The sequence below is a fragment of the Serinus canaria genome, chromosome 4 (genome assembly GCF_022539315.1).
Source record: "Serinus canaria isolate serCan28SL12 chromosome 4, serCan2020, whole genome shotgun sequence".
In the NCBI taxonomy this organism is placed as follows: Eukaryota; Metazoa; Chordata; class Aves; order Passeriformes; family Fringillidae; genus Serinus; species Serinus canaria.
Genome location: NC_066317.1, coordinates 1,901,961 through 1,914,386, shown reverse-complemented (window position 1 = coordinate 1,914,386; position 12,426 = coordinate 1,901,961). Strand labels below are relative to the sequence as shown.

The 12,426-nt window shown below is 50.2% G+C and overlaps 1 protein-coding gene across 1 annotated transcript; it reads left to right on the top strand.

The window, feature by feature from the left end:
• Positions 1-3,134: 3,134 nt before the first annotated feature.
• LOC103825276 (olfactory receptor 14J1-like) lies at positions 3,135-3,725 on the top strand. The gene has a single exon (XM_030233899.2). It carries the CDS (start codon positions 3,138-3,140, stop codon positions 3,723-3,725), a length of 588 nt encoding a protein of 195 aa, XP_030089759.2. The 5' UTR covers positions 3,135-3,137.
• Positions 3,726-12,426: the final 8,701 nt, after the last annotated feature.

The following is a 12,426-nucleotide window of genomic DNA, read 5'->3' as shown; positions in this document are numbered from 1 at the left end:
AAGAAAATCCCAAAGGGTCTCAAGGCATGAATGGGTCCCACTGAGGTCCATCCCCAACACAGGCTCCTAATGGATTCCCTGGAGGAGAGAACTGGAGGCCAGGACTGGCACAAAAACTTCTCAGAGATTCAGTGTGGAAAGGAAATTCAAAAGTACCCTAAAAACCTTGAATATCTCAAAGCATTAACAAGCCCCACTGAGTGTGGGTACAAAGCTCTCCAGGGACTCGTTAAAGCAGATAATTGGGGCCATGCTTGCACAAACCTCTCCCAGAGTCTGTATCAAAGGGGAAACGACCAAATACCTTAAAACCTGAAGTTCCTTAAAGCATTAATGAGCCCCACTGAGTGTTGTTACTGACAAAGCCTCTCCAGGGACTAATTACAGCAGATAATTGGAGGCCATGATTGCACAAACCTCTCAGAGACTCCAAGGCAAAAGCCAAACCCAAAGTCCTTTGAAAAACCTGCAGTCCCTGGGAGCATTCAGGAGCCTCCAGGGCCATTGCTGAGCAAGGCTCCCCAGGGACTCCTTCCAGCAGATCCTTGAGGCCACTGGGATGTGGGCTAGGGGGGGATGCTGAGGGCAGGACAAGGGGCTGACAGTGCCCAGCCTGGCTGGGGCTGTGCCAGGAGGCCCCAGTGCCTCAGGACAAGGTGTCTCCTCCCAGCCCTTGGTGGCACAGACCCTGCTGTGCCCCAGGGCACCAAGACTTGGCTTCTCTTTGTCCCCACCTGTCATCACTGCCTCCAGTTCTCTGCTCTGCCTGGGGCCTGGGGACACTTTCTCAGTGGTGTCCCTCAGTGGGACCCATTAAAAGTGAAAGAAACTTTGGAGTTGGATTCTGACTTGGAGTTCTGGAGAGGTTTCTTCAGCTCCCTCTCAGGGACTGATGTTCAGGGCCTGAGCACAAAGCCCCAGAGGCTCATTAAAGTCCTTGTGCTGTGTCTGTGCCTGCTGAGCTGGGCTGGGCTCCTGGCACAGAGGCAGCTCCTGGTAACCAAGAAGAGCTTCAAAAGCACATTTCTCTTGATGAGCAGCTCTTCTGGCAGCCCAGCAGGGCTGGGGCACTGCCTGCAGCCACCCCGGGCACAGCACAGAGGCACAGAGAGCTTCAATCAGTCAGGGCTGGGAAGGTGCTGAGAAGTGCCTGGGGCACAATCCCTGCCAGCCCTTGGCACAGGAACCTCTGGCTGCAGGACAATGCAGCTGCAGCTCCTGGAGCCATCTCCTAAAGCTGGAACATCCCAATGCCTACAGACTCTGTGAGTACAACTCTGAGTATTTATGGTTAAGGACAGGTGAAATGCTTATGAAGCTCTGACATGCTGAGGGCTTCTGCTTAGTCATAGAATATTTCCAAGACAAGGATTTTGATAAAAATTTGGAGATTTCCTAAGACGTTGCATTCAGTTTCCTACTACTGGAGAATTGCAGGGAGGGGGGAATAAATATTAAAGGTTAATTTTAATTTATTACTTAATAATTCTTAAAAGAGCTTGAGACATCTGGACTGTTACTTTTAGTGATCAGTAGTTACACAGGAGATCCCTAATGTTCTTTCAACCACTCTGACCATGGACAGCAGCAGCATCACCTTTGCTGGCCCCATCAGGCTCAGTCTGAGCTGTCCTTTCTCCAAGCCGCAAACAGAACCTACCCCAGCCAGTGCTGGGCAAACAGGCAGGGTTCTGTCAGGCCAAGGAGAGTGCACAGAGACTTGGGGTCTGTGAGTGCTGGCAGGGAGAGATCAGGCACAGGGAAACACCTGCAGGAGGAAAATCTCCAGGAAGCAGAGAGAAGATCAGGGAAGGAGAGAAAACAAAACCCAGAAATGCTGTGGCAGGGAGACTTTAGAGATCTCCACAGGATCCCCTCCAGTGCAGCCCCTCCCTCTGAACAAGCCCCCTCCCTCCTGTGCCCCCAGCCAAGCCTCTGCCCTCAGGGCTGGGGCTCCAAGGCGTGCAGCCCCTCCTGTGCAGGCAGAGCTGCAGCAGAGCCGTGGGGCAGCTCTGCAGCCCCGGGCCCAGTTCCCTCTGCAGGGCACAGGGCTGGGAGCAGCTGCCCGGCCCTGGGGGCTCTGGCAGGAGGCACAGCTGGCTCAGGGTGATGCTGTCCCCAGTGCCCGGCTCTGGGCAATGCTGTCAGTGCAGCCAGGGAAGGAGCTGCATCTCCCTTCATCCAATGCCATCATAAGGACACTTGGAAGTCTCCCTGAGATTTCAGTCCAAGCTGGGAGCTTCAATCCAGGATGCAAACCTGCCCTAGAGCATCTCTGAGTTCTAAGATTGATGGGGAGAGGCAGAGGGGTTGTGACACTGAAAATGCTGCTGGGTTGGTGAAATGAGCAACATGAATCCTTGTCTACAAATGTGGAGCTGGTCTTTGGGGGATCCATCTGCTCTCAGCAGTACTTGGGGTTTTTTAGGGAAAACATCGGAATGTGAACTTTCACCATTTGGAAAAGTGAAAGCCCAGAGAAACTCCCAACCTGAATCAAGTGACAGACCATCAGCCCCCAGTCTTCACTCACCATCTTGCATCAGGGAACTCACTCTGTTCTACCAGAGGAAAGCAGAAATGCTCAGGGTTTCTGCTATCCAAGAACAGCAAGAGAGACATGGGGCAACATTAAAAAGAAAACCTCAGAAATCTTAAACACAGAAGCGTGTTCATGTGTGTTACAGAGGAAGGTGTATGGGAATGGCTTTGATTTTGGTTTCAGGTAACTCCCCCAATTCCTTCACTGTCCTTTTCTCCATGAACAGGTCCCCATATCCAGCCGCAGCAAATGTCCAACAGCAGCTCCATCAGCCACTTCCTCCTGCTGGCACTGGCAGACACGCAGCAGCTGCAGCTCCTGCACTTCTGCCTCTTCCTGGGCATCTCCCTGGCTGCCCTCCTGGGCAACGGCCTCATCATCAGCGCCGTAGCCTGCGGCCACCACCTGCACACGCCCATGTTCTTCTTCCTGCTCAACCTGGCCCTCACTGACCTGGGCTGCATCTGCACCACTGTCCCCAAAGCCATGCACAATTCCCTCTGGGACACCAGGACCATCTCCTACACAGCATGTGCTGCACAGCTCTTTTTTTTTGGTTTTCTTCATCTCAGCAGAGTATTTCTTCCTGACCATCATGTGCTACGACCGCTACGTGTCCATCTGCAAACCCCTGCACTACGGGACCCTCCTGGGCAGCAGAGCTTGTGCCCACATGGCAGCAGCTGCCTGGGCCAGTGCCTTTCTCTACTCACTGCTGCACACAGCCAATACATTTTCCCTGCCCCTGTGCCATGGCAATGCCCTGGGCCAGTTCTTCTGTGAAATCCCACAGATCCTGAAACTCTCCTGCTCAAATTCCTACCTCAGGGAAAATGGGCTAATTGCAGTTAGTGCCTGTTTGCTATTTAGTTGTTTTGTGTTCATTATTTTCTCCTATGTGCAGATCTTCAGGGCTGTGCTGAGGATCCCCTCTGAGCAGGGACGGCACAAAGCCTTTTCCACCTGCCTCCCTCACCTGGCTGTGGTCTCCTTGTTTTTCAGCACAGGCTCAATTTCTCACCTGAAGCCCCCCTCCATGTCCTCCCCATCCCTGGATTTGGCCCTGTCAGTTCTGTACTCGGTGGTGCCTCCAGCCCTGAACCCCCTCATCTACAGCCTGAGGAACCAGGAGCTCAAGGCTGCAGTGTGGAGACTGATGACTGCATGGTTTCAGAAGCATTAAACTGCTGGCAAATTTCTGCAAATCACTTGTAATAAAAGTAATCTTTGATACTTCTTTTGGCTTCAGTGTGGAGGTTCTTTTCTCTTTGTTTTACGTTTTTTCATATTGTCCACAAAGAAATGTCATTGTTTGTTCCATTTCTCATTTTGTTTCTCTCCACCTTCCCTGTGGCCACAGATGGTGTCAATGAGGGGCTGTGCTCTTGGTGGCTTTAAAGGAACTAAAGGATCTCCCAGCAAAGTTTTCTGCAGAGATGCCCTTTTGTTGCCTTCTCTGGAGCTGCAGCAGCAATGTCTGTGTGCAGAGCTGGGGGCAGATCAGTGCTGGCACAGCAGCTGTGCCCAGCAGCAGCAGCACTTGGTGTTGCCAGTGCTGCTCCCGTGGCCCTGCCCCGCTGCCCTGGTGGCCCTGGTGTTGCTGTAGGGCCTGAGTGCTCTCGGGGCCGGGCACAGCCCTGGGGGTGGCAGTGCCAGGGCTGCAGCAGGGACAGGCCATGGGCACTGCTGGGGCAGCGCTGACACCTCAGGCCAGGCCCTGGGGGCTCCAGGCTCCTTGCCCAGGCTCTCTCAAGAACACACCCAGGCCAATGCTCAGCACAGAAAACCCCCGTGAGCAGCCCCAGGGTGGCCGTGGGCAGGCTGGGGGCAAACAGCATGGCTGGGGCTCTGCAAGGGCCCTGGGGGAGATGGGAAGGAGCAGCAGAGCAGGGGCTGATCCATCCCCAGTGCGCTGGACAGCCCAGGGCAGCGTCCCAGAGCGTCCTCATGGAGCTGCCAACAACATCCCCCCTCTGCAGCCCTGGCCTCTCCCCCAGCTCACACAGGTGCCCCATCCTTGCAGGCACAGACACGGCAGCACTGGCTCAGGAGCCCCTGTTTGCATTGCACAGAGCAGGGGGAGCACCCCCATGCTGTTGGTGTGGGGACATGAACCTGAGGGAGCACAAATGCCATCAGCCCCTGCGGCCAGCAAGGGCTGGGGGACATCAGGGAAACCACTCAGCTTTGTCCTGGCCTCTGCACTCAGCCAGAAAGTTTGTTCCTATCAGCTGGGAGTTTCCTGTCCCTCTGCAGATGCTGTTGCTCAGAGCCAGGGCTGCCTGGCAGCCACCCGCAAACTGCCCTGAAAATTTCCTTGCCTTTACCTTTGATTTCTTTACTCTTCCTGCTACAAATTTCTTCCCATTGCACACCCCTGTTCCCTCCCCTGCAAACAGCCCATCCCTGTTTGCCCTTTCCTCTCTGGCCCCACTCCCCTTTGCAGTTCCTGACTTGGCACCATGGGAACATCCCCTGGGGAGCAGGATCATCCTACAAGTGCTGCAGGAATTGTCTGCAGGCTCCTGCAGTGCTTTTTGCTGCTCCCTTGCCAGAGGCACCCCAGGCCAGGGGGGCACATCTGGGCTTCTGTGTCTGGCTCTGGGGCTCCCTGTTCTGGGCAATGAGGAGGAGCTGCAGAGGCTCTGCAGGACTGACAGGATGGGCTTTGGGGCTTGCAGGAGGAGCTGAGGGACCTGGGCTGCTGGAGCTTCTGAAGAGGAGGCCCAAGGCTCATCCTGCAACTGCTCCAAGGGTGGTTTCAGAGAATCAAAGAACCAGCAGGGTTGGAATAGACCTTGGAGATCATCAAGTCCAACCCGTGCCCTGACACTGCCTTGTCTCCCCCGAGCCTCCTCTTCTCCAGGATAAACAACCCCAGCTCCCTCAGCCACTCTGAACAGGACTTGTGCTCCAGACCCCTCCCCAGCCTTGTTGCCCATCTCTGGACACGCTTCAGCCCGTCCATGTCCTTCCTAGATTGGGAGCCCAGAACTGGACACAGCACTCAAGGGGCTGCCCAAACAGTGCCCAGCACAGGGGAAGAATCACTGCCCTGCTCCTGCGTGTCACACCATTCCTGATCCAGGCCAGGAGCCATTGGCCTTCTTGGCCACCTGGGCACACTGCTGGCTCATGTCCAGCCTGCTGTCCATCAGTCCCTGCAGGTCCCTTTCTGCCTGGCTGCTGTCCAGCCACTCTGTCCCCAGCCTGTAGTGCTGCAGGGGTTGTTGTGGCCAAAGTGCAGGACCCGGCACTTGGACTTGTTAAACCTCACCTTGTTGGATTTGGCCCCTGGATCCAGCCTGCCCAGGTCTGTAGTGGTTTTGGTTCACCAATTTCAGATTTCCCCAGTTTTGAGATTTCCCAACTAATGTGCTGATGCGTGTGGTGGGATTCCGTGCTGGTCAATCATCAGTGCACTCATTTCCTGCTGTGAGATAGGATTAGGAGAAAGGCAAAGTAGGCTCAAAACCTTTAAAAGGGTATAAAGAAAATTTTTTTTTCAGGAATTAAAAGGAGGGAAAAAGTAAGAATCAGAACAAACCCTTTAGAACACTTCTTCTCCCCCTCCAACCTTTCCTTTCCCACTTGCAATGTAAAGAAACAAAGCCTAAAATTCCAGTCAGTTTACCACCTCTAAAACAGTCTTTCTTCAGTTCACTTAGGGAGAGAAGTCCCTCTTGTTCAGTTTATGGAGACTTCTCCACAAGAGGAAAAAACAGTTCCCTGGTGGTTCTTAATTTTGTCATGAATAACAGCCGCCCGGGGAACCCTGCCATCGTGAAGTCCTTCCCATTGCCACAAGCCTTCCCACAGCTTGTTAGTGGGCCATGTTAACTTATGGGGTATTGTTTTAAAGATGAGCTGTTCAAAGGCAAAATTCTCATAATCTATTTCTAAAATCATCTTCATCCCTGGTGTCGTGGTTTGAGAGGAAGTGAATTTTTTGGAGGTCAAACCAATAGGTGCTCAGATTTGAGTATTGGCACCTGGTATGGTCCCTGAGGACATGGATACGCCTCTGAGAACACAGAGGGGTTAAAAGCTGAGAACTCCCAGGGAAAGCTCTCTTGAGTTCTGTCTGTGAAGGAGAGATCAGACCTCTCCTGCCCAGCTCTGAGCTGGGTGGCGGAGGGGAGGCCACAAGGCCGGAGTTGAGGTAAGCTGGGCCTGGGACAGAGAAGGGAGGTGAAGGCCCCTGCAAGATCGAAGGGTGGAGGAACTCTGAGAGGCTTCGGGCAGCCCACCCACCCCCACCCCCCAACCTGAGGGAGAGAGAGAGAGCTGGTGTCTGTGCCTGTGCCACCTTGAAATTTGATAGCAGCGCTGGCAGGAAGGAGAAGGGGTGCTTGCGGTGAGGAGGTGCCCGGGTGGGCAGCCGTAGGAGTTCTGGACAGGCAGAGCCTAAGACTTTTAACACTTTTCCTGGATGCTGGAAACCTTACAAGTGCTGATTCCTCCTGGAGTTGAGTGAGAAGAGAGACAGAGATGAGATAAGAGGAAATGGGCCAGGAGAGAAGCTGAAAAGAATCTTAAGTGGGAAGAGGTGATGAAGTGGCCTTTGGCTAGACTTTTCTTGTATGGCCATAGACAGAACCATTTTTTTTCCTGTGACACAGAGACTGCATTTACAGGGGAGGCAATGGCTTAGAGACAAGAGAGTGCAGTGATGTGATGTGAAGCAGTGGCATGAACAGAGACGACGGGTGAGGAGGGTGGTGGTGGTGCCCTCCGCGTTCAAGGAAGAAGAAGAGGAAGATGATCTCTGTTCTCGCTACCCCTCAGCCCCAGGGGGTGAAATCTGGGGGGACAAGTGTCCCAAAGGTGAGAGACTGTGCTCTTTTTGGAACTGGACAAAGCACCCTTTAAAAAGAAAACCCTAGAAGCAGCTCTGGTCCATGCACAGTGGTGAGAGCACGGGGCATGGGCAGAAGATGTCATGATGGCAAAATGATCCCCGGGCAGTGCCACGTGTCACATGGAAACACAGGAGGTTTCAACTGTGTTTCCAGGGGAATCCTATGGTACAAGAGGGACTCTTCTCTCCTTGATGAACTGAGAATTGATTATGTGAAGGATGGTGATGGAATGAGAGTTGGTGATCTGAGGGGGGAATGTATTGGAAATTTGGTGGGGGGAGGAGGAATGTTTTTGGAAGGTTTTCATCTCGAGTACTGTGTGTTTTATAGTTGTAAGTTAATAATTTTTTTTCCCTTTTATTCCTAAGCTGGAGCCTGCTTTGCTCTATTTCTGATCACATCTCACAGCAGACGCCAGGGAGGAAACATTTTCATGGGGGCACTGGCATTGCACCAGGCTCAAACCATGACACCTGGGAACAGAGATCTTCTCCTGGGGACACAGAACTACTCTTCTCTCCTTCTCTGTTCAAACTTCTCATGGGATCACAGCTGCTTAAACATCTGCTTGCTTTAAGATGGAGGCTTTAATCAATATCAATTTGAACTTTTCATCTCCCCATAGTCTCATGAGTTACAGGGTAAAAGAGTCCTTCCCCATAACTTACAAGAGGATTTTACCTCCAAAAACAAGACATCTCTTCACCCCTCCCATCTGGGACTTGTCTTCTTCTTCACTGACCATGACATTTTCCCCTTGTTCCTTTACATGCTTGCATCTTGCTCCTTTCTCTCACTCCATGGAGAATTGAAGCACTGAAAGAGTTAACACATTGCCTGGGCCCTTCAAATGGTCAGACGGGCTTCAGGGTAGATCTTTGGTTCTCTCAGCACTCACTTCCAGCTGCGGGGCCACTCTGCACGGGCTGCAGGCTACAGGGCTGCCTCTGGTCCCAGCCGTGCTGGGGGGAGGGAGTTTGACAGCAAGATCTTCCCAGCCACGGCCGGCCCTGCTCCGGCCAGGGCTCCGCAGCCTCCGCAGCCTTCCTGCCTGGCAGCTGCTGGGACCCAGCCGCGGCAGGACAGGGCAGGGGGGAAGGGGCCGGGGCCTGTGACCTCTTTGCTGACAGGAAAAGAAAGAGAAAGTTCCCGGGGTTTTTTGTCTTTAACATGTGTGTTTCACAGAGGCCTGTCCAGCTTCTCCGTGGTTCAACAGACTGTCAGTTACACAAAACGCTTTTGCCTCACTTCCCTGAACTCCTGCCATGTCAAACACCTGTGCAGAGCCCTCCTACCCTGCAGACAATCAACACTCCCAGCCAGCCAGCGTGGTGTCACCATGGTTCCATGCGGCCCTGGCGTGTCACAAGGGTCTCCATGACTGCATGAGGCCTCCCAGTGCCTCAATGTCCCTTTGGTAATGTGAAAAATGCCAATCACTTGGTTTAAAATTTTAAAAGTCTTGTAGTAATAAAATAGTTATAAAAATAGTAATAAAAAATAGAGCAATAAGAATTTGGACAATCGGAGTTAGGACAATAAAGGACAATAAAAGCAAAGAATTACGGATGTCCGGATGCTTCCTGGGCACTAAGCCCCCAAAAAGCAAGGCTTGCTAACAAAGGATTAACCCTTAAAAGCAATATAGCCTGTTGCATATTCATATATCTCACACATGATTCAAAAGTTCTTTTCAAACAAAGGGTGTTTTCTGGTTATTGTCCACTTCCCTCCTCATCTTGTAAATCAAAGTTTGCCTCCTCGAGGTCTGGTTCTTCCTGATAAGGAGGCAATAATTCTTCTCTAGGGATTTTGGGTGCCTTGTTGCTTTTATTTCTGTGCAAAAAAAATTTTTGGTTCTCTTATCCATTTCTTGAGGTAGTTAGAAAAGGTATCTTACATCACATAGTTTCTATTTTAATAATATGTTATAGCCTAAACCTATATTTCACACACTACTTTAAAAGGATTAATACAGTATTACAAAATAACTTTCCAGCATAACACATATAGTATTCATTTTAATATTTGCCAAGAGCCAATCATATAACATGCATTTTTCACAGTAACATGGGACCCCTTGGTGTCACAAAGTCCCTTGGATCCTTGGGCCCTGCAGTGTCACAGTGCATCCTTGGCTCCATGAGGTCTCACAGTGCAGCAATGCTCTCCTTGGCTCCACAGTGTCACAATGGCCTCTTGGTCCCAAGGGCACCATGGTGTCAAACATGTTTCCTTCCTGGAAGTGTGGGCTTGGCTCAAAACAGAGATCTGGAGGGCACAGGAACAGACTGTCCCTATGTGTCAAAAGATGAGTTGATGAGGCAAATGCCCAGCCTGGATGGGCAAGGAGGTTTTGGAGGAACTCAGGAATAAAAAAAACGATATATTATCTTTAGAAGGAGGGTCAGATCTCTCAGGTAGTATTTAAGAGGGATGCTAGAGTATGTAGGAAAAAAAATAGGGAGATCAAAGCTCAGTTCCAACTTAAAATGCTGACTTTAAGGATAATAAAAAATGTTTTTATAAATATATTAATGGTAAAAGGAAGAGTAAGACTAACCTTTGTTCTTTATTACATGCAGAAGTGAACTTAGTGACTGCAGATGAGGAGAAGGCGGAGGTACTTAACGGCTTCTTTGCCTCAGTTTTCAGTGGGAAGACAACTTGCCTTCAGAACAGCTGTCCTCTTGGGTTGGTAGATGGTGTCAGGGAGCAGAATGGGCCCCTGTGATCCAGGAGGAGGCAGTCAGGGAACTCCTGAACTGCTTGGATGTTTATAAATCCATGGGACCAGATGGGATCCACCCCAGGAGAATGAGGGAGATGGCAGATGAGCTTGCCAAGCTGCTCTCCATCATTTACCAGCAGTCCTGGCTCACTGGGGAGGTTCCAGATGACTGGAAGCTGCCCAATGTGACACCCATGCACAACAAGGGTGGGAAGGAGGATCCTGGTAATTACAGGCCAGTCAGTCTGACCTCAGTACCCAGCAAGGTAATGGAACAGTTTATCCTGAGTGTCATCACCCAGCACTTACAGGATGGCCGGGGTATCAGAGCCTGCCAGCAGGGGTTTAGGAGGAGTAGGTTGTGTTTGACCGACCTGGTCTCCTTTTGTGACCAGGTGACCCTCAATGGAACTGAGCGGCCACTGACCACCCCGGCCTGGGCCGATGTGGATTCCTGTGCACACAGCCCAGGGAAGGTCCCCCTGGCCACCTCCACGGTGCCACAGACAAGTGTCAGACACAGTTACAGAGCTCTGCCCAGAGCTGACAGGGGGAATTAATTTAAGAAAAAAAAAAACAAAAAAAAAAAAAACAAACCAGAAAACCCCCAAAAAACAACAAAAACCAAACAGAACAGAATTTAAGACAAAAACAAACAAAAAACCCAAAAAAACCCCACCCAACAAAACCAAACAAAAACAACAACAAAACAAACCAACCAAAACCATAGAAGAAAAAAAACCAAACATACCAAACCAAACAATAAAAAAACCTGTTATATTTGCCCAATTATCCCATCAAGGAAAAGCCAAACAAAATTTAAAATAGCAGCAATTTTAATTGAGTAGCTTAGGAATACAAAATCGGATACAATTTGTTTAAAATAAGGAATAATTTGGTTCCAATAGTAGTGCATAACCAAAAAAAACACCACGGGGTACGGAGCCCAAAGGTCCCCCGACCTTCAGCCCTTCACGTACAAAGCGTTTTATCCTATCTGTCGGAGCCATCTCCTCCCATTTTCAATTCCTCACACTTCTATCTCTGCCCTATCACCACCTTTCAGTGCACGTGCTCCACCACTTTTAGGTGGTCCCAAGGCTCTTCGAGGGTCGTCTCTGGATGAAGGCCCCTCTTCTTCCTCACTGTCCTTTAATTCACCTTTGGGTGACACATGCGCATTGAGCTAGTATAATATGAGCCAAGCTAGTATAATGTAGGCCAAAACCAAGACAATACCATGTTCCAAGCATCAAAGCAATAAATATTATATGATTAACATATCCTTGAAACCTAACCAGTTTTTCCCTCTTTTCTGGTAAGTTTTAGTAACTGTTATCTCCTGCTCCTTCCTACTTAAAACATCTGCAGGAAAGGGGGGGTTTGGAACCCCTCCTCTCCCTTTTGTCTTTACAATTTTAACTATTTTATTATTCCTAATAATTAATTACTTTATCAATATTGATTATTGTTTCAATTTTGTCAGCATGAATTTATTTATTTATCACAAACCAAAACAAGAAGACGAGAACTCCCCCACAGCAGAGATGATCCATCCTTCAGTTGTCACACCTGCACTCACACAAGACCTGGGGCTGCTAAAAATGAGGATTCCTTGGGCACATTTGCAGGAAAAGCAGGTTTAGGACAGGCTCTCAGCAGAACTGCTCTCAGCTGAGCCAGAAAGGCCCCTTTGGCAGCTGCAGGGCCATTGTGATGTAAGAGAAAAGGGCAAGGAGGCCTGCTCCTTTTGGATGCCTTTATTAATTGATCAGCTCCGGGGAGGGGGCCCGAGGGGTCACGCACACCGCCATGCTCCCTTTGGCGACGCAGAGGAGGAGAGACAGTTTTGCTTTGCAGCAGAACTGGGGCTTCCATCCTCACGGGCGTGCCTAGGAAGACAGCGCTGGCTCATTGTCTAGGGTCCTCATTCTGGTCCAGTTCTAGTAAAGTCACGGTGACACTTAAAACCTTGCTGATAGAGTAGGGGAACTTTCTGTTGATATGGCTCATAGCTTGGTTTGTTGAATTTTTCTTTGTTTTTAAGGTCCTTTGGTTTGAGTTCTTAGAATGTCTCTTCATTTGCATATTTCCCAGGGATGTTATCGGGCGCCATCTTAGGGAGCAGGGGAAGCACTGCCCAACGGAGGCAACAAAGATATCAGTAAGGTAGGGGATTAAAAGTTTAACATTCAACAACTATTAACATTCTTAACTGTTTTAACACTTCTAATTGTATCAACTTACAAACGTCTTAACAGTTACAGTTTCAACTTAACATTTAACACCTC

Coding starts and splice junctions, on each gene's coding strand:
- LOC103825276 (XM_030233899.2), top strand. CDS start 3,138: ATGTGCTACGACCGCTACGTGTCCATCTGCAAACCCCTGCACTACGGG.